The sequence below is a fragment of the Triturus cristatus genome, chromosome 1_1 (genome assembly GCF_964204655.1).
Source record: "Triturus cristatus chromosome 1_1, aTriCri1.1, whole genome shotgun sequence".
In the NCBI taxonomy this organism is placed as follows: domain Eukaryota; kingdom Metazoa; phylum Chordata; class Amphibia; order Caudata; family Salamandridae; genus Triturus; species Triturus cristatus.
Window position 1 is genome coordinate 922,789,188 of NC_140579.1, and position 27,363 is coordinate 922,816,550.

The following is a 27,363-nucleotide window of genomic DNA, read 5'->3' on the forward strand; positions in this document are numbered from 1 at the left end:
AGTAGGATTGTATATGATTGCAGTCCCAAATTGTGTAGATAAATGTGCCTAGCTGGTTGCAACCCCTTCTGCAATCTCCCCTCCAGTTACTCCCATATGTAGCAGCTGGGGCCCGTCACATAGACTCTGTGAAGGACTTTTAGCTGTATCAGACGCGGCGCGCTGGGATAGCGACTAACCTCCGATAGGATACCGCCTCCTGCCACTCTTGATCGTCCATTTCAATACCGTCACTCACCCATTTTTCCCCGCAGTGCGTGGAGGGGGTTTTCCATGTTATTTATCAGTTTTTTATATATGAGGGATATGGTTTTCTCCGGTAGATGCCGTCAAGTATTCTGTCATCTAGGGGGGATGCATCTGGAGGGCAGAATCCCACTGGAAAGAGCAATCGCAGTGTGTGCCGCACCTGTGTATAGTGAAAGCATTCTGAGTCCGCCAGTTCATATTGGTGCTGAAATGCAGCAAACGACTTAACCTCGCCCTTGACCCAGAGGTCTCGGACCCTTGAAATCCCGATAAGGTCCCACCTGTCAAATCCCTTCGATTTCCAAAGGTCACCCAGCATCTGGGAGTCCCACAACGGAGTTGCTAGAGTAAGTTTCTTCCTCCACTCCAGCGATCTATTGGTTGCGTGCCAAACGTCAGTTGAGTGCTTAGTAGGGCCCGTATGGGGACATCTACCTGGTTTTTAATACAGTACTCGATTGTAGTTCCCCCCGGGGAGGAGCCATCTGTCCATATTATAGCCGGGGTAGTCCGGTCGGCCATAGATACCATGGTTGACCGCCGCAAGGTGTGTCGCCCAATAATACATTTTAATGCCTGGTAGGCTAATTCCACCATCATACCAGTTGAGGGTTAGTTTTTGTAGTGCAATTCAAGGTTTTCCGTCCCACAGGAGGTCTCGCTGTAGCCGCTCAATTTCTTAAAAATATGAGTTAGGAACAGGGTCAAGGGAGTTCTGCAATGTGTATAAAAACTGGGGTAGCGACATCATTTTAAAAAGAGCTGCTTTGCCCAACAGCGAGAGAGGGAGCGTCTTCCAGTTCATTCTGTCTCATTTGAATCTCTGTAACGGAGGGACGAGATTGCGGGTATAGCGGAGCGTACGGTCAAGGGAAATGTAAATCCCCAGGTATTTAAAACCTTCTGCCGCAATTTGTAGTGGGCACGCTCGCCGTATTTGAGGCGGGTCTCCCCTTAGGACATAAAGAAGGGATTTTTGCCAGTTTATGCTGAATCCAGAGTACCTGCCAAAAATTGCTAGGATGTCAAGAACTGCAATCAGAGATCTCTTAGGGGAGGTCAGGTACAACAGAATATCATCTGCATAGAGGAAGATACGGTCTTCCCAGTCTGGGGACCACCGCAATCCGCGGATGACAGGATTTTCCGGATCGTCAGCCGAGAGTGTGGGGAGAGAGATGTAGATTCGTTTTCATTGTATGGGGCTATGGAGGTGTAAACGGTGCGGAAGTAGTCAGCAAATTGGTTAACAATGTCCTGTGGGTCCGTGATATGGGACATTTCGGCGTCATGAAGCTCAGGGACCAGTCTGTTAGCCCATTCTTTTTCGTCAAGCCACGCTATTAGCTTCCCTGCCTTGTTGCCCAGGTCATAGATTCTATCCACCTTGTCCCTCCCCAGGGTTTTGGCCTTTTCAGTCAATAGCGCCCTATAGCTATCTTGCTTAAGACGAAGTATGTAGATCGCCTCGGGTGTGGTGTTTATTGCCAAGTCTTGCTCTAGTTGGTAAATCTCCGCTTCAGCGTGCAAAATGTCTTTGCGTTTATCTTTTTTCTCTCCCGAGATCAAGGATAGGGCTTGGCCCTGGGTCACTGTCTTAAAGGCCTCCCACAACATTTGAGGCAAATCCACCGTTCTCTCATTCTCCCTGAAAAAGTTGTCTATGGATTTGATAAGGTCTTTACGAATTTTGGGGTCTTGGAGATAACATGGATTAATGGGGGCAATCCTCCCTGCTTGTGTGCGGCTAAGGACTAAGTGTACCCCAAGCGGGGAGTGGTCGGAGATTCCCCTAGCTAAGTGTCTTATTTCATGTATATGGGCAATTTGCGGTCCAGGGACTATAATGTAGTCAATTCGGGAGAGACTAGCACACAGGGGGGTGGCGATCTAGTGTGCCAGAGACTACAGAGTGGAAGTCCCCCACGAGCACTAGCAACCCATCGGTATCGCCAGTAAGATGGCGCTTAGGTCTTTGAAAGTAGTGGCCTGTAAGCCTGGTAGAACATAGATTAACATGAATGTGATGGAGTAGCCCTCCCAGGTACCCGTGATCCCAATGTTCCAGCACTGATCATCAACCCAAGTGGAAGTTACCATAAGAGGGAATGATTTCTTGAGCATTATTCCCACTCCGTAAGGACTAGAGGTGAAGCTAGCGTGGGCTATCATGGTGTATCCGTACCTGTGCATTGCTTCGCATGAGTTCCCAGCCAAGTGAGTTTCTTGAAGCATTACCACATCTGGAGCAAGTCGTTTAATGTGCTGGAGTACCACACTACGCTTTATCTTGTCCCCAAGCCCATTAACATTCGAACTTAATATCTTTGCAATTTTGTCCCACTGCGCACACATTAAAGCCTATAAAAAGTTTTGTATCTGTTGCAACCAAGCCAGCCTGTTCTGTCAATGAAAAAAAACAATTCTTAAACAAACCGTAACTCACAACCTCATGTGACCCCCCAACCCAACTACCCCCCACCCTGCCTCCCTGCACTTTGGATGCAGAACTGCCCATTTTAACTTGCAGAGCGCCTGTCGCCCAACTGTTGAACTAAAAGAAGAAGAAGTTGGGGTGCGACACCCTCCCCCATTGCCCTCCCCCTCCCAAGTACGGTGACATAGAACCCAAGTGACACGGCACGGACGCTTTACTCACCCGACTCTTCGTCGTACCCGGATTCAATCTTATCTACCGATCCAGTCACCCACGGACCGATCTGCATTAGTTAATTATCAAGATCTGATTCCCATACCCGGCGCCCAGACTCCTTCAATTGCTCCCGGATGCAGCCCAAATTTGATGGTGATCTCTGACTGCAGGAATTTTCCCTTGGACACACACAACGCGCTGATCTGTGCTCGCGGTTTTCAATGTTGATTGGACTCTTTTGAACGTACCCTGACTACACCCAGCACTCTTTTAAATTATGACCATTGTCCTGATGAAGGCCTGGAATCAATCAGGCTGAAACGCCGTCGACCACTCCCAGCAAAGAATGTTGGCATTGCTGTGGTCAATTTAATTTGTTCATTGAAAAGACTAGACTGTATATAAATAATTTCTTTGACCACATTGTTAATTTATTACTTTTTCGCCATTCACGCTGCCTTTCACCCTTGTGTCACTGCGCCGTTCACTTTCACTAGCACGCCCAGTGCTCACTTGAGTGTTTTTGGTCATTTGTACCTTTATTGTACTGTAGTGCTGTAATAACTACCTACAATATAAACCCCTGTTTTTTCTCATTTCCTTGTGGTCTCCCTTCTTCCTTTTTCCCCTTCCCTACGTGATTTACATCACTGGCTATGTACTTGTTATGTTTTAAATGACCTCCAGCTGAGACGTCGTTGTTTGTTAAAAAATAGAACCCAAGTGAGTCACAGCCTACTAGTATGGTGATCATTCAGCCGAACAGGGCCCCAAATCCAGAAAAAATCCGTCTAGTCCCACAGATGTGCACGACACCGACAGTGACTCAGTCCTAGTGAAGGTGTGGCAGCCGGATTCCGAAGCCAATGTCAGTCTCCTTGCCGAACTCCTGAGTGGTCTCCACGGTCGTGTTGCCCAGGATCGCGGTCTACCTGGCCATCAAGCCACTCCGAGGCCGCCTCTGGCTGTTCAAAGAACCAAGTCCATACCCCTGCCTCCACTCTCAATTTCGCAGGGAATAGCATTGCGTATTTGAATCCTCGGTCTCTGAGTCACTTCTTCACCGTTATGAATGATCTTCTCTGCCTTTGCACCATCTGCGTACAGTCCGGAAAAAAGGTTGCATCGGCATTTTCATTACAGAGGGGGGAGGTCATTCTGTCATTTTGTAGGATTACATCTCTGTCTCTAAAGTTTAACACCCTCGCGAGCATAGGGCGCGGAGGGCCCCTGGTATCTGCTGCCCTCCGAGAACCCTGTGTGCTCTTTCCACAACAAAGAATTTGCTGAGTCCTTTTGGCTGCAGGTGTTTCAGAATGAGGACTTCCACGAAGAGGTCCGGAGACTGACCCTCCGCTTTCTCAGGGACTCCCAGATTGCGTATGTTGTTCCTCCTGAGGCATCCTTCGTAATCATCCAGCTAATGCTCTGTGAATTTGTGAAACGCTTGTAGGTGACGTACATTTCCTTGAAGATGTGTTACGTCGTTCACGAGGCTCGTTGTGGTGATTTTAACGTGTTTGATATTCTCAGTGGCCTTAGTAAGGTCGGCCCGGATGAGATTTACTTCAATTGAAAGGGTGTCCATTTTATGTTCCAAGGAGGTTCTGATTCCTGCGATAGCCTCCATGACATCTTTGAGCGTAAGTTCCTGGCTCTCTCCTTCTGAGTCACCCATCGTCCGGTTTCTCGAGTGTGAGTCCTAGGGTGAGTCTTTGGGGACTGTGTAGCAGTCAAGTTTGTTCGATTGGACCGTTTTGTGGCCCTTGGGGCCGGTCATCCTTGACTTCTCTGAGGTTGCTATGTAGTAAGCCACGGGCCACAATAAGCCTGGCCCCTCCCCCCTGGAAGTGCGTCGTGAGCCAAATGGAATGCTAACAGATTCGGATCCTCCTGTCAGGTGGTCCAGATATGAGCGTTGGCGTGGTCTCACAGTGCCAGATACTATTTATTTATTTATTTATTTTTAAAATTTATAAGGCGCAACAGCTACCCAAAAAGGGTTTCCCGGCACCGAGAAACAGCATAATGATGGCAGGGGAATACTGGCTGTTCAAGTTATTGTTCAAATAGCCAAGTCTTAACGTGCCTTCTAAACCTGGCATGATTTTCCTCCTTACGAATGAAAGGAGGGAGTGCGTTCCAAAGGGATGGTCCAAGGTAGGCGAAAGATCTGCCTCCCATTCTTGCCAGTTTGAATCTTGGAACGCAGAAGTTGGCAGCTGATTGCGAGCGAAGGTTTCGCTTGGGAGTGTAGGGATGAGCCAACGCTAGAAGGTAATTGGGTGCAATGCCAGCTTTAATTCTGAACATGTAGTTCAGGGCTTTGAAACGAATTCTACTTTCTACCCTGAGCCAGTGGAGTTCACGGCGGTAGCTCGAGACTCCGGAGTTTTTGAGGATTCTGCACAGTAATCGAACAGCTGCATTTTGGACAAGCTGTAGTCTACTGACTACCTCTTTGTTGGAACCAAAGTACAGATTATTGCCGTAGTCAAGCCGTGATGTTATGAGGGCATTGACCACGGTTTTTTGAGTGGAGGAGGGCAGCATCCAAAGGATTTTCCTCAGCCATTTGATAATGGTAAGGCATAGGCCGACAACTTTACTGGCCTGTTGATTCATGGAAAGGGAGCTATCCATGATGACTCCCAAATTACGTACTTGAGTAACTGGGGTGGGAAAAGTTCCCATCTGACTGGGCCAGTGAGAGGGATTCCAAAGATCTTGTTGTTTCCCTAAGAGAAGAATCTCTGTTTTGTCTCCGTTAAGCTTTAATTGATTTCTTGTCATCCAGTTAAGGATGCTTTGAAGCCCTAATTTAAGGAGAGACGGAGATGATGGACAAGATTCAGATAGGGAGAAGATAATTTGGGAATCGTCGGCGTAGGTCATGAGGGTAAGTCCAGATCCTTCCGCTAGGTCGGCCAGGGGTCTGAGGTACAGATTAAAAAACAGGGGGCTCAAAATAGATCCCTGAGGCACTCCCTGAGAGGCTTTAAAATTGTCGGAGCAGGCCAAGGAGGATGTAATTTGGAATGTCCGTTGAGCCAAGAAGGACCGGATCCATTCGAGCGCTTTCCCATGGACACCGTTTCTGTATAACGCCTTGATGAGTGTTTCGTGGGATATGGTGTCAAAGGCCGCGCTCAGGTCTAACAGCACGAGCGCGACCGTTTGACCATTATCAAGGAGGTTCCGGATGTGTTCAGTAACTCCTAGGAGGGTGGTTTCTGTCGAGAAGCCAGCCCGAAAACTCGATTGCGAAGGGTGCAAGAGCGAATTATTTTCAGCAAAGGTGGATAAGACCGAGTGGACGTGTCTCTCCAAGCATTTGGAGAAGGCAGGGAGCAAAGATATAGGTCTATAATTTGCCGGGAGTTCCGGATTTGCTGTGGGCTTCTTTAGCAATGGCGTTATCATGGCGTGTTTCCAAAGGGCCGGAACTGTGGAAAGTTCTAACGAAGAATTGAGTGTATCCACAATGATTTCCAGGGAGCGATCGTCCAGTTGTTTAATTACTTTGATAGGAATCGGGTCCCTGGGGGAGCCGGATTTGATGGTCTTAAAAATGGTCTTCAATACGTTAACCGTGATGGGAGGCCAAGATTCCAGGGTGTTCTCACAGGAGGGAGCATATTCCATGTCAGTAGAAGGGGATGGTTCATTATTATTTGTTTTAATGTCCCTGATGATTTTCTCAATTTTTTCGGTGAAAAAGCAGGCTAGATCTTGACACTGATGAGTGTTAAGAGGGGGAGCCGTAGCTGTGGTTTGTGCACCTGCAAGTTCTTTAACCTTATTGAACAGAATTTTCGGCTTATTGGTAGCTTCCATGATGGTGTTTGAAACAAACAGAGCTCGCACTTTCGCGCAAGCAGTGTGGTATAAATTTCTGGCTTCATGGTAGGTCTTTTTTACGTCAGGGGCGTAATCTTTACGCCATTGACGCTCAAGCGCCTTACATTTCAATTTTTCAATCTTCAAAAGGTCATTAAACCATGGGGCAGGGTGACGGTGTCTGTTTCCTTTGATATGAGGGGTGGGTAAGCAATGATCAGCGGCGTCACTAAGCCATTGTTGAGTAACTGCTGCTAAGCTATCCATGTTATAACCTTTTGTAGGAGGGTTTTCATGGAGTGCAGCGTTAAGTTTCGCCATGTCGGGTAATTTCCAGTTTTTCCTGGATGTAGCTGAAAAAACAGATTGTATACTAGTGGTAGGTGGGAGATTAATGCTAAATTTTACTAGATGATGGTCAGACCAGCAAATGGGGATGGTGTCATTCCATTTTAGCTCGTTGATATTAGAAATAATGGGGTCGAGTAAATGGCCCGCTTTATGGGTAGATCCAAAATTGACTAAGGTCAGGTTAAGGGCCGTCAGATCATCTAACAAATTTGAGCAAAAGGGGATAGAAGGGTCGTCAAGATGTAAATTAAGGTCACCAATAAGTGAAAAGTTTTTGGAGGCTATAAAGTACGGAGTAATATAATTGGCTAGATTTGACGCCCATTGGGATGAATTGCCAGGGGGCCGGTATATCAATAGGCCAGACATCGTAAAGTTCGGGTTCAACGATATTTTTAAAAAGCCAGCTTCGCAGTCAGGAATGTCGACTGGTTCTAACGTACATTTCATGTCTCTGTTGAAAATGATTGCAATTCCACCACCTAGTTGTTTATTTCTATCTATCCTGATGATTGCATAGTTGGCGGGGAGGGCAGTAGCAACGTCTGAGCCAGCACTCTCATGTAGCCACGTTTCTGTCAGGAAGAGGGCGCTAGGTTTATCTTCCAATAGGAGGTTAAAGATGTCTAATTTGTGTTTCGGTAGTGAGCGGCAGTTAGTACTATAGAGTAAATATTCTTGTGCGCAAACTTGCGGAGCTCCAATGGTACGGAGCTGCGGAGTCCCGGGGGGGGGATCAGTAACATGCGAGAGACTCTGCAGGCTCAGCACAGGTCCAGCCCTCCCCAAGGTCTGTGACCTGAAATATGTGCGTGTTCTATCTGTGCTGCCCCACCACGAGGAGATGAGGGGAGGGGGAAAGGGGCCACAGTCGCTCATTCACTTCACTCTGGTATGTGGGAGGGGAAAGGCCGGCGAGGTCCTGAATCAGAGCGCCACCCCCCCGTCACTGACGATGGCTCCAGGGAATATCGTAGCCCCTTCGTCGTTATGGCAGATTGTCTAAAAGCCGCAGCGTTGGTCCCTAGGCACCTTGAGTCCTGTCCGCTGCACAACGCGGCCCCGGTAGGTGGCTCCCCCCGCGATCAACGCGCCCTTGGGTGGCCGAGAAGAATTCGCCGGGAGATGCTAGCGCTGCGGGAGTCTTCACTGGTGCCGAAAAACGCCCCCCCCACCTCGATTTCGGCTTCGTCCCGCTCTTCAGGTCCCGGCTCCGATGGAAGTGAAGGCCTCACTTTGTCGGGAGTTGTAACTTCGGATCCCAACCACCGTTTGACATGGAAGTGCCTGGAATTTAGTCCGTTCACTTTCCGATTCATGGATTCATGGAATTGGGCTTGGGTCCCGGATAGATTTGGCGGATAGTCGCGGGGGAGGCAAGTAGGACGGAGCTCGCAGATTAAGCGGCCATCACGATACGCCGCTTGGCCACACCCCTTCCCCCTTTGTGTTTTTGATACGCTCGGCTAATGCCAAACTCTCAGTATTCCCCAGGTTCAAGGGAGCCATGTGGGGCGGTAAGAGCTTTGTGCTGGGAGCCTCCAATGCTTAGAATGCTTTTCCTCTTTCCATCAAAGAGATGCCTAATCAACTAGCTTTTAGGAAAGTTCTGAAAACCTGGTTATTTAGGACTTTGTAATCTTCAGGATCTCTGTTCATTTTATCCTTGCTGGAATTGTAAGTGCCTAGTCACTGCCGGGTATTTGTGTGCTATAGAAATTCCAATAACATAACATTCTGAGAGGAAAGAATGTTAGAGCACATTTTCTCTCAAGATGCCTTTAGGGTACTGTTTCTCATAACCATGATGTGGAGTTTGTAGGTCTGATTGATGGTGTGATGGTCTGGGAATGTGTGATATCTTCTCAAGAGTGGGCATGGTGCACTAAACAAGATTGTTGCCTTGTGTCATTGAAGAATATATCTCTGAGGGGTGGCCCAAAGAAAACAACTTGGAAAATTAGATGAAGGTGTTTTCTAAAGTGAAAGACGAGTTAAACGTGAAAGACGAGTTAAACATAGAACGTGATCTGAATTTGACAGGGAACTGTTTGGTTTCTCCTGTGGAGTTGAGGTCACGTCTGGTGAAATTTGTACATCTTGGGCACGTGGAGATGACTGGTACCAAGAAAATACTTCTGGCTTACTATTTGGGGCCGGATAGACATTGAGATTAATTCCTACATTGCGAGGTGTGTGAAGTGCTGATAAACCTTTTAGCACATAGAATGTACCCTTGTCCTCTGTGGATTTCCTTGGGAAAAGTTGGGGATGGATTTTGTTTGTCATATATATAGCTCGCAGGAAAATTTGAGATATGCTTTAGTAATTGTAGACTGTGAGAAGGTGGCCTGATATATGCTGTCCACTAGTTCTAGTGGGCACCTTGTATCAGTCCAAACAACCCCTTATGGTGATAGGTTAAAGACAACCTTTATTGAAAGCTATCCTAGTGGTAGCTATGGAGAGCAGCCTTCAGGCTAAGTCTTGAAGGAATGTAAAGCAGCTTGTTTTACCAGTCTATAATCTCTTGAATGATCAAATGAAAGGACAACCACACCAGGTATATATTCAAAATATATGTTTTTAAGATAAAACACACCCCTCTAGTCTCTTTATGAGACTGGAGTTCGAAGTACTTCGTTTACAAGTCAGCAAGCATCAGTGATAGCACAAATACACGTTTGGGCCCTAGGGGCGTACAAAACCATATACCAAAAAAGTGGTATAAGAACCACGACTGGAATAGACACTAGGCCTATAGCCTGTAGAATCGCTGGGACCCCAAGGAACCACCCAAGGTAGTGACACAAGGGACCCACGGGGACTGTATGCAGTGTGTAAACACAACCGCGGGTTCCCGTTATCTTCTATGGGCAATGTCGCGGTTGGAAATTTAAAGATTAGGGACACTTCTAATCGAGTCTGGACCAAACCCTCTTGGACTTAAGAAGTTCTAGGGCTAGCACCCACGTGAGCACTGGAGTACTCGAGTTACCTCACCCAGGGAAGCCGGTGCATAGTTGTCTTTTGTTGTCGGGTCGCGCCGTCGATTTCAATGGGAGCCTGCAAGGAACTGCTGCTGCTGTGAAGAGGAGAAGTGTCCGAAGAGATCCAACCCCGGATCTAGGAAGGAAGGAACCTGAAAGCAGAAGGGACAGAGTCTGGGTCACTTGCCAGTGACCGAGGGCAGGATGGACCAATGCCCACAGATGTCAGGTGGTTCAGGTGAGTTGATGGGTGTCTTGACTCTTCAGCCACGAGGTCCAGGAGGCGTCGACGAAGTCCACAAGCCGGATTCTAGCTGTCCCATGAAGTCTGTCGAGTGCTGCAGTGTCGCCGACCAGAATGGACCCAACAAGCTTTGGCAACGGCAAGTCACTGGAATTTAGAGAAAGGACTGCGGTGCAGACCAGCAAGGTCTGAGAGACTCACCCAGCAAGGGTAAGTCAGGGCACGTCTGGAGCAACCAGGAAAGCCCAAGCAGAAGAGGAGTTGCCTTCGTGGGGACCTGCTAGCCAACGGGCTAGTGATCGCGAAGGAGCCTCGAGCGGTCGCACTTGAAGCTGGCCCACGGGTCACTCGTGGAGTGGGAGCCAACAATCTTCTGTGCAGGAGGTGCTGAAGGCTGGGCCTACTCGGAGCCCAAAGCACAACTTCGAGGAGGACCAGGAAGATAGTGTTGCTGCGAAAGTTAACGGTTCCACGATACCCACGGGCCTCAGCTTTGCTGTGGACTCAGGGTAGCCTCGGGGAAGTCTTGAAATCCACCTCTGGTGATGCAAAGACTTCGGCGTCCGGCGGGAGCTTCAGCGATGCAGACCGGTCAGTTGCTTCTTTGGTGCCTGCCAGGCAGGGGAGTCACTCCTTGACCCCAAGGGAGATTTCTTCTGTCTTCTAGTCAGGATAGAACGTCGAAGGTCCAGGATGTACGTTGCAGAGTTTCGTCCAGGGTAATCTAAAGTCCTAGGGACTGGATTCCTATAATAATAGTAAGTTTAGGGGATGGACTAACTCTAAGGCCCCACCTATGGGTGGGCCAGGAAAGAGGAGTGGTTATACCCATTTCCTTTGTCCAGTTTCACGCCAGAGCAGGGGCAGGTAGCCCCTGCAACCGGTTTGAACTGGGCTATGCACAGGGACACCAAACGTGCCCCCAGTGCAGGACTTCAAAGCACCAGAGAGTGCTCCCGCCCAGCCCCAATACACATCTGCCTGTCTGGGGAGGTGGTTACACCTCCCTTCGACAGGAAACCTATTGTCTAGGCCTCCCCTGCCGGAGTTTCGGTCAGCAGCAGGAGGCCAGACCCGTGTTTGTGGCAGTGGCATCCATTTTGTGATGCCAGGGCTCAGGAAAGTCCTACCGGGTTTAGCCAGTGTGAAGATGTCTTTCCCTCTAGAAGGGTGGAATGCTACCCCCGCCGCCAGAACTGGCGGGTGGGGGTAGTATTCCAAAGCGTTTGACAAAAAACACGACATGTTTTGATGCAGCATCCCAAAGTTAGCATTTACTGCGAGGTTATAATGCACTTAAGAGTATATGGTATGGCTGTATCACAGAACAGCTATAAGGAAGGATTTCCGAATGCTGCAGAGGGGCTCATCTCATGCTTGGGCACCCTCTCACACAAAACCAAGCACTCTGCCTTCAGGATTGTCAAGGCCTGCCATATGAGTGACTTATAGGTTTAAATGTGTCTGTATATATATGTGGATATAGGTAGCCTATACCACTGTAAGGGGTGCAAGCACACCCTTACCCAGGCTGCAGTAGCAGACCTGTGGTGCCATTTTGGAGTGCTTCCCAGGGGTGGCATAATACATGCTTCAGCCCCTGGTAGGCCTCTGAGGTACCTATGCCCTAGGTACATAGTATACCATATACTAGGGGCTTATAAGGCACTCCAGTATCCAATTAGATATGTACCTAATGTACATGGAAACCATTTTAGAGAGGAAGCAGGTAGGCTGTGGTCCTGATTAGCAGGGCCACAGCCAGACTAAGGTCGAAAAACAGTGAAACACCAGCAAAAAGTGGGGGTACCCATGTGAAGCAGATCCTACTCTCCTACACAACCCTCCCAAACGCAGGGACATTAAACTAACCTTGACCAGTTGAGTCTTCATGTTCTAAGTGGAAATACCTAGAGAGTCCATCTGCAATGGCATGGTTATTCCCAGGTCTATGTCCCACTGTAAAGTCCATCCCCTGTAGGGAAATGGACCACCTAAGCAGTTTGGGGTTTCAACCCTTCATTTGTTTTAACCATAAGAGGGGCTTATGGTTTGTCTGAACAAGGAAGTGAGTACCAAACAAGTATGGCCTCAACTTCTTCAGAGCCCAAACCGCAGCAAAGGCCTCCCTCTCAATGGCTGACCAACGTTTCTCTCTAGGGGTCAGCCTTCTGCTTATGAAAGCTACTGGCTGATCCTGACCTTCTTCATTCAATTGTGACAGTACAGCCCCTTTCCCCAATTCAGATGCATCTGTTTGAACAATGAACTTCTTGGAGTAGTCAGGACTCTGCAGAATGGGAGCAGTGCACATGGCCTGCTTCAGGTCATCAAATGCCTTTTGACAGCTAGCTGTCCACTGAACCTTTTTGGGCATTTTCTTAGAAGTTAAGTCATTAAAGGGTGTCACTATGGATCAATACCCTTTGATAAATCTCCTATAGTACCCAGTCAGGCCTTAGAAGGCTCTCACCTGAGTCTGGGTAGTTGGAGCAACCCAGTCCATTATGGTCTGGATTTTGCTCTGCAATGGTTGAACCTGGCCTCCACCTACAAGGTGGCCCAGGTACACAACCTGACTCTGCCCTCTCTGGAACTTAGTAGCATTGATAGTTAGGCCTGCTTTTTGCAGGGCCTCCAAAACATTCCTTAGGTGGACCAGGTGATCCTCCCAGGTGGAGCTAAAGACAGCAATATCATCTAGATATGCTGCACTAAAGGCTTCCAGGCCTGTGAGAACTGTATTCACCAACCTTTGGAAAGTGGCAGGTGCATTTTTTAGACGAAAGGGCATTACCACAAATTGATAGTGCCCACTAGGGGTCAAAAATGCTGTCTTTGGCTTTGCATCATCAGCTAATCTGATCTGCCAGTAACCAGCTGTCAAGTCAAATGTGCTGAGGTACTTGGCTGAGGCCAAAGTATCTATGAGCTCATCTGCCCTTGGTATTGGATGGGCATCAGTCCTAGTGACTGCATTGAGACCCCTGTAGTGCACACAAAACCTCATCTCTCTTTTTCCACCACTGGTGTGAGGTTTTGGCACAAGGACCACTGGACTAGCACAAGGGCTATCTGAGGGTTCAGTAACTCCCAAATCCAACATTTTCTGGACTTCTGTCCTGATACAGTCCCTGACATGGTCAGGTTGCCTATAAATCTTATTTTTAATAGGCAGACTGTCCCCAGTGTCCACTTCATGAGTGCACCAGGTAGTCTGAATTGGAGTCAGTGAGAACATGTGTCTGAACTGATTGAGAACCTGTCTGCAATCAGTTTGCTGCTGGGCAGTGAGGCTGCCTGCCAAGGCTACACCATCAACTGACCCATTATCAGGGTTCTGTGAGAGGAGGTCAGGGAGTGGGTCACTCTCTTCCTCCTGTCCCTCATCAGTAGCCATGAGCAAGCCCATGTCAGCCCTGTCCACATATGGCTTCAGCCTGTTGACATGGAGAACCCTGTGGGGACTCCTGGGAGTTCCTAGGTCCACTAAATAAGTAACCTCTCCCTTCTGTTCAACAATAGTGTGGGGTCCACTCCACTTGTCCTGGAGAGCTGCTGGGGCCACAGACTCCAACACCCACACTTTCTGTCCTGGCTGGTAAACAGTCAGTACAGCCTTTTGGTCATGCCAGGCTTTTTGCAGTTCCTGGCTAGCCTCAAGGTTTTTGTTTGCCTTTTTCATGTACTCAGCCATCCTGGAGCGGAGACCAAGTACATAGTCCACTATGTCTTGCTTTGGGGTCTTGAGAGATAACTCCCATCCTTCCTTCATCAAACACAATGGACCCCTGACAGGGTGTCCAAACAAAAGTTCAAATGGGCTGTAGCCAACCCCCTTTTGAGGCACCTCCCTGTATGCAAATAAAAGGCAGGGCAAGAGCAGGTCCCATTTTCGCCTAAGCTTCTCTGGGAGTCCTTTGATCATGCCCTTTAAGGTTTTGTTGAATCTGTCAATTAAACCATTGCATTGTGGGTGATAGGGTGTGGTGAATTTGTAATTCACTCCACACTCCTTCCACATAGCAGTTAAGTAACTTGACATAAAGTTTGCATTTCTGTCATATACTACCTTCTTAGGAAAGTCAACTCTTGAGAACACACTCAAGAGAGCACTTAGCCACTACAGGTGCTGTAGTGGTCCTGAGCGGAATTGCTTCTGGATACCTGGTGGCATGATCCACTACCACCAGTATACATCTGTGCCCAGATGCTGTTTGAGGATCCATGGGACAAACAATGTCAATCCCAAACCTCTCAAAGGGAACCCCCACCAGAGGTAGTGGTATCAGGGGGGCCTTTGTAGTGCCACATGCTTTGCCACTGGCTTGGCAGGTTACACAGGAGCGACAAAACTCCTTTGTGTCTTCAGACATGTGGGGCCAGTAAAAGTGAGGAACAATTCTGCCCCAAGTCTTGTTCTGGCCCAGGTGTCCTGCTAGGGGAAAATCATGGGCTAGTGTCAATAGGAAACCCCTAAACTTCAGAGGTATAACCAACCTCCTGGATGCACCAGGCTTGGGGTCTCTTCTCTCTGAATATAGGAGTCCATCATCCCAATAAACTTTATGCATTCCCAGCAGCCTCATCAGCAGCTTGCTGTCTGAGGGTTTCAAGAGACGGGCAGGTCTTCTGCTCCTGGCTCAGATCAGACCGGGAAGGGCCCCTGTCCCCAAGAACTCAACCTGGTCAGGTTCAAGCTCCTCTGGGACAGTTCCTTCTTCAGGCTCAAGATCATCTCCCTGAGGTGACTGATCAGCATTCTGAGTCATGTGGGAAGGCTCTGCCTTAATTGCTCCTCCTCTTGTGAGGCACCTGGTCCATTATTCCAGAATCCAGGGCCTGTCCAGTGTTAGACATTTTAGCCTGTGACCTAGTCACAGCAAAGACATGTGCAGGTATCCCTAACAATTCTGCAAGTGTCCTGAGCTCCACTACGGCCTAAGCTGAAGTTTCTAGATCATTGCCAAGCAAGCACTGTACTGGTAGAGCTGCACTTACCACAACCTTCTTAAGGCCAGTTACCGCTCCCCAGGAGAAGTTAACAACTGCCAGAGAATGGTCTGTTCTGACATTGCTAGCATTTGTCACTTGGTACATTTCACCAAGTATAATCTGCCCAGGATCCACAAGATTTTTTGTCACCATTGTGACACTTGCTCCTGTGTCCCTGAATGCCCAAGCTTCTACTCCATTAATAAAAGGCTGCTGTCTGTATTTGCCCAGGTTACTGGGGCTCACAAAGGGGGACATATCCATGCCCCCATCACTGACAAGCACAGCCTGAGTTGGTACTCTGACTAGGCCAGAGTCCATCTCAGAACCCAGGGTCAACCCTACTACACCCTTATTCTGTGTATTCCCACCACCAATTGTAACTACACTATGGGGAGCAGGTGCCTTAGGGGCATTGGTTGGGGGCTGGAGTATTTTCTTTGGCCTTGGTGCAGTCACTAGTCCAGTGAGTTTTCTATTTACAGATTTTGCACCAAGGTTTCTTTTGGCCTTTCCCTTTGTTAGCCTGTGAATCCCCACCTGAAAAAGATTTTTGGGGCCCTTGTGAAGACTTCTTGTATTTACCCTTGTCCCCACCCTTATCAGAGTTTTTGGAATCTTGCCTTTTTGGGTCACCACCTTGGTTCTGTACCTTCTGCCTCACCCTGGTTCTGACCCATTTGTCTGCCTTCCTTCCCAATTCTTGGGGAGAGGTCAGATCAGAGTCTACCAGGTACTGGTGCAACAGCTGATTTTGACAGTTATTAAGAATCTGCTCCCTCATTATCAGATTGTACAATCCTTTGAGGTCACACACTTTACTGCCCAATAACCAACCTTCCAGAGCCTTAGCAGCACAGTCAACAAAGTCAACCCAGTCCTGATTTTGTGATTTTTGGGTGTCTCTGAACTTTAACCTGTATTGTTCAGTGGTTAGGCCAAACCCATCTATTAGTGCACTTTTCAAGACCTGGTAATGATCAGCATCCTCTTCTCTTACAGTGAGGAGCTTATCTCTACCTTTGTCTGCAAAGGAGAGCCATAAGATTGCTGGCCACTGACCTTGGGGGTCCTTCTGTACTTTACAGGCCCTCTCCAAGGCAGTTATCCATTTGTGGATGTCATCCCCACTCTGGTAGGGAGGGACAATCTTACTTTGGTTTCTATGGTCATAAGACCTCTCCCTATCTCTAGGGAAATTACTGCCAAGGGACTCCAGTCCCTCCTTTTTACTAGCTCTGTAGAGCTCTAGGGCTTCCCTATCTAAGGCCATCTGCTGTTTTCTGAGGTTGAACTTGTCTTGCTCATACTTCAGCAGTCTCTCTCTCCTCTCCTGGGAGGTTTCCCTCCCTCTGTGAGATGAGACAGAGGTCCCTATATAGGAGTTAGACTGGACAGATCCCCTTGACATAGATCTATCCCTTCTAGCCCTATGTTCAACTCTACCAGGAGGGATAAAGGAAGGAGCATTGTTGTCATCCTCCTCATCCTCATCCTGGAGAGCTGTGTTCACCAGATCTTGGTCATTGTCACCAGTCTGGTCAGCATTAGAGGTAGGGTCAGGGGGAAGTATTACCCCTAGACCCACTCTCACCTGCTGTCCCACCCACACTGTCTACCTCATCAGGCCCACTAGGTTCTGTGATATCATCCAGTTTCAGTATCTTTATGAGATGCTGGGTGGATGGAATTTTGCCTGTCTTCAGCTTCCTAATGGAACATAAGGCCCTAAGCTGAGCAAAGGAGAGATCCTCATATTTATAGGGAAGGAGCTCACTGGTTCCTGGTAGGGACCCACTAGTTCCTGGCTGGTTAGACATTACTAATGTGGTGTGGTGTATTGCACTACCTACACTTGTGTGGCCTACTAAACTCTCTTGAGTTGTAGAAAGGGTGTGCTATCCCTTTACACACAACTCTAAGTTCAGTAGAACTTACTGTAGCTAAACTTGATATTATATGTACCTCAGGTCCCTTTAGTGGTTTTCAGTTGATCGATTCAATTGAGATTATCTGGTAAAACAATAGCAAGCTGGAATCCCACACGCAGCACACCAATGTGAGAAGGTGGCCTGATATATGCTGTCCACTAGTTCTAGTGGGCACCTTGTATCAGTCCAAACAACCCCTTATGGTGATAGGTTAAAGACAACCTATATTGAAAGCTATCCTAGTGGTAGCTATGGAGAGCAGCCTTCAGGCTAAGTCTTGAAGGAATGTAGAGCAGCTTGTTTTACCAGTCTATAGCCTCTTGAATGATCAAATGAAAGGACAACCACACCAGGTATATATTCAAAATATATGGATTTAAGATAAAACACACCCCTCTAGTCTCTTTATGAGACTGGAGTTCGAAGTAGTTAGTTTACAAGTGTGCAACCATCAGTAGAAGCACAAATACACGTTTGGGCCCTAGGGGCGTACCAAACCATATACCAAAAAAGTGGTATAAGAACCACGACTGAAATAGACACTAGGCCTATAGCCTGTAGAATCGTTGGGACCCCAAGGAACCACCCAAGGTAGTGACACAGAGGACCCACGGGGACTGTCTGCAGTGTGTAAACACAACCGCGGGTTCCTGTTATCTTCTATGGGCAATGTCACGGTTGGAAATTTAAAGATTAGGGACACTTCTAATCGAGTCTGGACCAAACCCTCTTGGACTTAAGAAGTTCTAGGGCTAGGCACCCACGTGAGCACCGGAGTACTCGAGTTACCTCATCCAGGGAAGCCGGGTGCATAGGTGTCTTTTGGTGTCGGGTCGCGTCGTCGATTTCAATGGGAGCCTGCAAGGAACTGCTGCTGCCGTGAAGAGGAGAAGTGTCCGAAGAGATCCAAGCCCGGATCTAGGAAGGAAGGAACCTGAAAGCAGAGGGGACAGAGTCTGGGTCACTTGCCAGTGACCGAGGGCAGGATGGACCAATGCCCACAGATGTCGGATGCTTCAGGTGAGTTGATGGGTGTCTTGACTCTTCAGCTATGAGGTCCAGGAGGCGTCGACGAAGTCCACGAGCCGGATTCGAGCTGTTCCACGAAGTCTGTCGAGTGCTGCGGTGTCGGCGACCAGAATGGACCCAACAAGCCTTGGCAACGGCAAGTCACTGGAATTTAGAGACAGGACTGCGGTGCAGACCAGCAAGGTCTGAGGGACTCACCCAGCGAGGGTAAGTCAGGGCACGTCTGGAGCAACCAGGAAAGCCCAAGCAGAAGAGGAGTTGCCTTTGTGGGGACCTGCTAGCCAACGGGCTAGTGATCGCGAAGGAGCCTCGAGCGGTCGCACTTGAAGCTGGCCCACGGGTCGCTCGTGGAGTGGGAGCCAACAATCTTCGGTGTAGGAGGTGCTCAAGGCTGGGGCTACTCGGAGCCCAAAGCACAACTTCGAGGAGGACCAGGAAGATAGTGTTGCTGCAAAAGTTCACGGTGTCCAGGGGTCACGGTTCCACGTTACCCACGGGCCTCAGCTTTGCTGTGGACTCAGGGTAGCCTCGGGGAAGTCTGGAAATCCACCTCTGGTGATGCAAAGACTTTGGCGTCCGGCGGGAGCTTCAGCGATGCAGACCGGTCAGTTGCTTCTTTGGTGCCTGCCAAGCAGGGGAGTCACTCCTTGACCCCAAGGGAGATTTCTTCTGTCTTCTAGTCAGGATAGAACGTCGAAGGTCCAGGATGTACATTGCAGAGTTTCGTCCAGGGTAATCTAAAGTGCTAGGGACTGGATTCCTATACTTATACTAAGTTTACCGGATGGACTAACTCTAAGGCCCCACCTATGGGTGGGCCAGGAAAGAGGGATGGTTACACCCATTTCCTTTGTCCAGTTTCGCGCCAGAGCAGGGGCAGGTAGCCCCTGCAACCGGTTTGAACTGGGCTATGCACAGGGAAACCAAACGTGCCACCAGTGCAGGACTTCAAAGCACCAGAGAGTGCTCCCGCCCAGCCCCAATACACATCTGCCTGTCTGGGGAGGTGGTTACACCTTCCTTCAACAGGAAACCTATTGTCCAGGCCTCCCCTGCCGGAGTTTCGGTCAGCAGCAGGAGGCCAGACCCGTGTCTGTGGCAGAGGCATCCATTTTGTGATGCCAGGGCTCAGGAAAGTCCTACCGGGTTTAGCCAGTGTGAACATGTCTCTACCTCTAGAAGGGTGGAATGCTACCCCCGCCGCCAGAACTGGCGGGTGGGGGTAGTATTCCAAAGCGTTTGTCACCAAACACGACATGTTTTGATGCAGCCTTCCCAAAGTTAGAATTTACCACAAGGTTATAATGCACTTAAGAGTATATGGTATGGCTGTATCACAGAACAGCTATAAGGAAGGTTTTGCGAAAGCTGCAGAGGGGCTCAGCTCATGCTTGGGCACCCTCTCACACAAAACCAAGCACTCTGCCTTCAGGATTGTCAAGGCCTGCCATAGGAGTGACTTATAGGTTTATATGTGTCTGTATATATATGTGGATATAGGTAGCCTATACCACTGTAAGGGGTGCAAGCACACCCTTACCCAGGCTGCAGTAGCAGACCTGTGGTGCCATTTTGAAGTGCTTCCCAGGGGTGGCATAATACATGCTTCAGCCCCTGGTAGGCCTCTGAGGTACCTATGCCCTAGGTACATAGTATACCATATACTAGGGGCTTATAAGGCGCTCCAGAATCCAATTAGATATGTACCTAATGAACATGGAAACCATTTTAGAGAGGAAGCAGCTAGGCTGTGGTCCTGATTAGCAGGGCCACAGCCAGACTAAGGTCGAAAAACAGTGAAACACCAGCAAAAAGTGGGGGTACCCATATGAAGCAGATCCTACTCTCCTACATAGACTATCATTCCAAGTGGGTTAAATGAAGGTCCATGACAGAACCCAGCATGAATGCGGTTATTGAATATTTGAGAATGTTATTTCAAAGAGAGGGTATTCCCATACTTTTAGTAACGTAAAATGGAGTTCAATTGAAGTCAGTGGCTATGGAGTATTTCCTGTAATTGTATGCGTCAAGCATTTGTCAGCGGATTTGTACAGTGCATAAGGGAATGGCATGGTGGAGAGGGTTGTGTGGTCCCAATCACAATACCCCTCACTCCACTACCAAGGTTGCCCCATTTATCTTGCTGAAAGGCAGGAATTGTTCTGGACAAAAGGTGTGCAGATAATAATATCCCCAGTTTCGATGTTGTGCGCCAAAGGGTAGACATTTCTCAAGCCAGGAGCAAACTTAGATACAATGGTCTGAAAAAAAGCGAAGGAGAGAATTTTCAAGTTGCAAATGTGGTGAGAATTAAGAAAGCCCTGGGTATGGGCAATGGGCAACCTACATTTTAGCCCAGCATATTTGTAGTGGGAGTGTCAAAACATGCAATTTAGGTTGTAAAGTGTATATGGTGGAGTAGGAGAATTGTACTTTTGATCAAGGATGAGTCTGATGTCACTTTATATACAGGTGAAATTGAATATGGTCTAATGGTGTCAGATAGTGGGAAGCTGGATGATGTTGGGAGTTCCAGGGGGTCAATGGTTGCTGTGAATAATGGTTGTCAAAATGACGCAATGGCTGCTGCTGGATTCTGCAGAGATATGGCCGCAACAGGCAGAGATGATGTTTCTGCTAATGTTATCTCATGTGGTTTACATGTGTCACCTTCTACACCAAGAACGAGATCTGGAATGGAAAGATGTAGGAGACGTGTTTGTGGTCCTCCGCACTTAAAACAATTCCATTTTATCTTTATCTTGCTTTTATTTCTAATGTTTTGCGTACTTTGCATGGTCTGGATTTATGTTCTTTCCACAAGATGGCCATCTTTAACATGCACTGCATTTAAGTAGCATTGTAGCTTATTTATTACAATTTTGCTGCTTATGATTTTCTATTTTAATTTTTACTTTTATTGATTGCTGTAAGGGGAGGTGTGTAACATATATGGGATAAAGCACTAATTTGTGTACTTTATACATGGGATAATGGAAAGCAAAAAACATACAGGTTGCTGCAAATAAATCCCTTCTTCCTGCCAAAGTACAGCTAGAAAAACAGGGCAAAAGAAAGAAACGCCATGTTTGGTATAAGTTATATGAACAGCTGCTTGAATTATGCTCCGTGACCTGCCTTGCCATACACTGCTGCCTTTGGCAGTAGGGACTGTGACATCAGAACTCAACTACAGTAAATTATTACAGTTGAGATTTGACATAATTTCTTTATAATCGGCCGTGCCGTTTCCCTTTTATTCTATTAAAATAAACCTAAAAAAACTCAAGCGGCTTTGGACTCGTGGTTTCCAGCATGCAACACAGAGTGCAGAAGTAAAAATACTTAATGTATAAAACTCAGACCTAGCCCCTCCCTGCTCCGCTCCGGCGCCTGCCACCCTCACAGGAGACTGTGCGGCTGCTCCGCTTTCCACCATTACGGGCTCCTCATGGGCGGGACTTGAGGCACAAACGAGTGAGAGCCGTGATGTCATTGGCCGTCTACGAACGGGGCATTCACTCCCGTCCCCTCCCACTGCTACCAGCTCCAATCAGAAATGAGGGAAATCCCGACCACGAGGCAGGAGAGAGGTGCTCGTGGGATCGCCTGCAGCTAGGGTGGGGGCATTTCACGCCTCTGGACCCCGGTGCCACTGCACCAGCTGCAGCACTAATCCTTCCACCCCTGCCCTTCAAAGATCGTAATTTTACTTTAGGTTAAAATCGACGGTCCGCGTGAACAGAAGAAAGTAGGTTACCTCAGGAATCAACAAAGTGGACGAGGGCGAGGAGAAGCGCTTGGCCATGTTTTACTACCCCAGCGTCCTCCAGCGCCACACCGGCCGCTTCGCTACCATCTGGTATGGGTCCCGCGAGCGAGATTGCGGTAGCCCTCTGTTGAAGTAACTAAATAACAGTTGATGGGCAGATTTTAAGTGAACCTGTTGGGAATGCTGCAAGTAATGGTTGCTATTTACAGCTAGGAGTTTAGTTGAAGTAACAACCCCTGGGGTACCGTTGGACTTCGATCTCCAACCAGTTGCCCTATGCTGGAAGTAGCATTAGTGTAGTACAGGCCTTGGTAACTCAACTATTTGGTTAGTGTCAGCATAGTAAGTGTTGTATAAACGCGAGGACTGGGGTTAGCAGGTAACAGTTTAAAAAAAAAAAAAAAAAAAGATACCTGTGAACCCATTGGGGCCTTATGTGGTTGTAGTTTGCAAATGCCACCTGCCTCCTCTTCTAGGGTGATGAGCTTATCTAGTGAGGTAGCTGGGGCCTCTCTGTGAGCTGAATAATTGATGCAGGCCAACGATACACTTCATCCTATTCCTCACTATTCTTCTCCGCTGTGTACACACATCTCCTTGTAAAAGCACCTGAATACCTGATTATTTTTGTTTATTGTGCGAAATCCCTATTTTGATTTTCTTTAGCCCTCATCTTGCAAGCAAACAGCTTCACACCCTTGTTCCATCCTTAGTAGCAGGATGGTTTCAATCTGAGGAGTGCATACTGGTTTCTGTGTCCAAAGCTGTTGTATCTTGGTTTGAATACAATGCATCTTCCTTGTTTATCTGCCTTGCTGCTCAGCCATTGTGGGTGAACAGTGGAATGTTGGTATGTGTGATGAGATGATAAAATGTTGGGGGTGCCTGGTGGATGAGTGTCAGTTGAGAGAATGGGCTGAACAGAAAGTTAGCTGCTCCTGGTGGGGCTTCTATGATTCTGTACTTAAGACCTGAACTTCATCAATAAATTTACTTAATTACCATACCTCGGCTACATCATCCACTTATGTCATCTGGCGACGAGTTGGAAACAATCTACATGTGCTTTCTGATGGACTATTGAATTTTGAAATATCCTTAAGCAACTCTAATGTATGGATTTCTTTTAACTAAATCTACGCATTTAGAGGCACACTGGCACCCTGCGAACCCCACCAGTGACATTTCACCGGTTGCCAACAACGATTATGTGCCAGTCCCTGCCTGCACACAGCTGAAGTGTGCCAGTCCCTGCCTGCACACAACTGAAGTGTGCCAGTTCCTGCCTGCACACAACTGAAGTGTGCCAGTCCCTGCCTTCACTTCAATTTAATCTACGTTCTTTCCTGCTGTAATCTGCCTTGCGATACTATCACCCCTTATGTGAGGAAGATCGCCTCTTATTTTGCGAAGGGTGAAGCCTATAATTCTTTTGTGCTTTCTACTTGTGGTGCTGCCTTTTCGCCTTGCTGCATAGCTGAGATTCAAAGGATTATACAATGGTTTGAGCTGCTCGTTTTTTGAAGTGTGGAGCCTTAAATCTTCTGCTACTCTACTCTCCAACTTCCTAAATTACTGCTGCCTGTAACTTCATCTGTATTTTTTCTACGGCACGATTTTGCTTCTGCTCTGCTCTGGCAGTCGTGAAAGGAAGGTGATTTGCAGTTTCTTAATTTTTACAATTACAATTGTACTTTGCCTCTGTATGTGCACTCTACCATGGCAGTTTAACCGCCATCTACCACATATTCAAAAGTCTTGAGTACACACAGAGCCTGCCCGCCCTCTTACCGTCATTCCTGCTTTGGTGTCCTGTCTTCATTTCTTTGTGGTGTCTCCTGCAATTAGAGCTGCATTCCTCTGGACCCCTGCATGCATCGACGTGCCTGGAGCCACCCGGCGCGTCAGCGTGCTACGTGCCTCCATTTTGTCTGGCACTACCTGAGCACATTAAAGTCGAAGTGCCCTTGGACTTCCTATTGGTCTGCGCTACCCTGCCAACCACGTTTTTAAAGCTTTTGACAACGTTGTCACTTCGTCCTGACCTGCACATCAGGTACTTCCATTCCTTTCTGAGTGCCAATCCTGAGGTGTTTCCAAGTTTCCGATCGGCACTTCAATTTGATCTTCAATCTTCCTGCCGGTTGGTGGGAGTACAATCTTTATTGTCAAAGCACGAAGACCGTGAGTACAGCATTTGCAGTTTTGTCTACGTAACAGTGCCACCTAGCGGTTATCTACCACCTCTACATCTCAACAAGGAAAATAATACATTAATTCAAGTTGTCTTTGTGAAACTCGACTGTGCCTGAAGTTCCCCGCAAGGGTTACCTGTCTTGACTGCATCAGCATCAGTTCTCTTCTTCGTAGATGCCTCCATCAAATAATATGCTGTGTACTTTTCTTTCATGAATCTATACGCTAATTTTTAAAATAAGTACCTCATGATGCCTTTACGCTCATTTTTAAAATAAGTACTTAATGACATTTTTACAGTCATATTTAAGATAAGTGATTACAGACATATTTAAAATAACTACGTTGCGATATATTTTGTTGTTTCATGTGGTACAACCACATCTTATGCACATTTTACATATTGCATTTATGTTGTTCCAGGTTTTAAAGGAATTTTCATTCAAGTATGCGTTTGATAGCCTGTGACCTTTCACTTATGCGTGGATACGTCACCTACATTATTACTGCATGTTATTTAACTTGACTGCAAGATAATAATTTACATTAATTGAGTTATGCGTTGTAATAGCCTACTGGCTATGTGACCTTCCACCTTTGTTTAAATTATTGCCCATGGATTGGTCACCTACATTTTTAGTGCATGATGTTTTATTTTAGTTTACAGTGCTACGTGATAGCATTTGAGTATGTGACCTTCCACCTTTGTTTACATTTTTGCCCGTGGATTGTCACCTATCCTGTTCCTACATGTTATTTATTCTACAGTACTTTGTTCATAAGTTTCTGTATGGGAATCGTTATTAATTTAGGGATGTGTTGTGATAGCTGTTAGCTACAGATTTTCTAAAAGTGTACTTTTCACTTTCATGGTACCTGGGAGTGATCTCACACCTATTTTAATCCTACCTACACTCCTTTTTCTTTTTCTGTGTGTAAGAATTTTACTTCGTGGTGGTGTCACTTTTTAGGAGTACCTTCTTGTGCTTTTCTTTCTTGCACTTTTCTTTTTAAATGGTTGACTTTCTCTGCTTGCCATCTCCATGCTAGTCTGGCCAACTGATATGTCCTGCTGGTAACGTAGAGGTCAATTTCTTGTATTCTTTCTACAATTTTTATTGCAAGATTTATGTTTATTGAAACCACAGTTTGACGTTTTGCATTTCCTTATGACCATTCTTCATTTGCTTTGTAAAGGGGGAAGAGGTGGTCATGTGTCATGTCATTCTTTGTTTATTAATTCATTGCATTTCTTTATGGATTTATTGCAAGTTTCAGTGTTGCTATTGCTATGCTCACTACTTGTATTATTCATTTGTTTCTGTTCCTTAAAGGGGGAAGGTGTATTGTATCTTGGTTTGAGTGCAATGCATCTTCCCTGTTTATCTGCCTTGCTGCTCAGCCAGTGTGGGTGAACAGTGGAATGTTATGTGATGAGATGATAGAATGTTGGGGATGCCTGGTGGATGAGTGTCAGATGAGAGAATGGGCTGAGCAGCAGGGGAGCTGCTCCTGGTGGGGCTTCTATGATTCTGTACTTAAGACCTGAACTTCATCAATAAATCTACTTAGTTACTATACCTCGGCTACATCATCCACTTATTTCAAAAGCTTTTAGCTGGGCCCAAGACCCTGCCAGTTGGTCCCAGAATTGTTACGCCCCTGGTCCAGCTTATGAACCTCCTCAAGTTCTCTCGCTTTTCTTTCCTATTAGTCTTAACTAATAAAGAAATCTAAAGCCCACAAATGATAGCCTTCAGTGTGTCCCAAACTATTTTCATCTTTGTTCCCTGCGTATCTTTCTCTTTAAGGAGCGTCACTACTGCATCCATCTGTGATTTGGGATTTGCCGTCATTATTTCATAGTAGGCTTTCTCTAAGAAGCCACCTTCCTTGATAATATTTCCGTTTTGGTTTCAGGTTGGCAGCGACACGCGGTACGAAGATTGTGAAGCGCGAATATCTGCAGGTCAATGTGCCGAAGACCTGGTGCGTATCACATATAAGCCTTAGGTTTATGGCTGGGCTGCAGGTGCTGACTTCGGGATTAAAGTGGGCAGGTGCTTACTGAGGGACAGAAAACATTGCTGTCTGCAGCTTTCGATAGGTTGGAGGCTCTTAGGTAGGGAATGCTGTCCATGTGTCCTGGATCAGCAGGATGCAGTGCCAATAGGTGGACTCTAGTTGCTCACTCAAAGTCTTGGGTAGTGGGCGATGCCTCTGGGTGTAGGTGAGTAAGACAGTGGTGCTGCTTAAGGGTACCAGCTGGCTGGTACCACTGGTCGGTTAGCTTAGTTGGCAAGAGGGCTCTGTCGGGAAAAACATTGCTTGCTTTGGCATATGCATGCTGATCTTGGTTCTGGGGAACCAAGTTCAATTCCTGGCATCCACTCAATGTCCTGCGATTCTGGGCAAATCACCTAAATTCCCAGTGCCTAAAAAGTAAATAAAAAGGGATATTGACCTTGTGTAATGTAATCTGATGCTCATATAAAGCGCTTTAATGGTCTTGAGCCAAGTTTGCTCTATATAAAACTGCAAAAATAAAATAAAAATGCTGGTGAGAAGATGTTGGCTGCAGGACTCAATTGAGCTGACCTACAGGTGAAGGTCTGCTGTGCTCCAGTTTGGCTTTGGGTGGGCTTTGGTAGCTGGCTGCTGGACTTGTGTAGGTGAGTACTACCTGCAGGTGCGGAGGATGACTGATTGTCCTAGGTGCATGATCTTGAGTAAGACTGGGTAAAAGTGCTTCTGGTTACATGGTGTACGCTGGCAAGTGGATTTGCAGTAGGACTATCGTGGCAGAAGCTGGATATCACCCTGGCATTCAGATGGTAATGTCTGTGGGACTAGAGTGGGCATTTGGTGCTTGCTGTGGTGCTTGGTGTTCGGATTGTGTAGGCCAGATGTGACTGCTATTCTCTGCAGATTTAGCTGGTTGTGAAGTTTGGATACAGCTGACAAGCTTATTGAATACCTCCAATGGACAGGTGCGGCTGACTATGCATGGGAAGATGGCTGGGGCACATGGGATTCTAACTGATTGTGATTTGTTTTCAGGGTATTCTGACTTGGTACTAGGTTTCTCCGACAGGGTGGTGGAGGAGGGA

General features: G+C 47.3%; 1 protein-coding gene and 1 long non-coding RNA gene across 3 annotated transcripts in view; one reads left to right on the forward strand and one right to left on the reverse strand.

The window, feature by feature from the left end:
* Nucleotides 1–23,919, reverse strand: part of LOC146871299 (uncharacterized) — a 47,902-nt gene extending 23,983 nt beyond the window's left edge. The window contains exon 1 of the long non-coding RNA XR_014980977.1: nucleotides 23,849–23,919. This is a non-coding gene — a long non-coding RNA (uncharacterized LOC146871299). The remainder of the gene's footprint in view (nucleotides 1–23,848) is intronic.
* Nucleotides 22,008–27,363, forward strand: part of REC8 (REC8 meiotic recombination protein) — a 1,025,899-nt gene continuing 1,020,543 nt past the window's right edge. The window contains exons 1-2 of one of the 2 annotated variants that reach the window (XM_085650794.1): nucleotides 22,008–22,147; nucleotides 26,174–26,242. In XM_085650794.1, the coding sequence (XP_085506920.1) occupies nucleotides 22,092–22,147; nucleotides 26,174–26,242 (125 nt within the window). In that variant the 5' untranslated portion in view covers nucleotides 22,008–22,091. Of the gene's footprint in view, nucleotides 22,148–24,053; nucleotides 24,242–26,173; nucleotides 26,243–27,363 lie in introns of those variants that run through there. The other variant, XM_085650795.1, reaches the window with a different exon arrangement.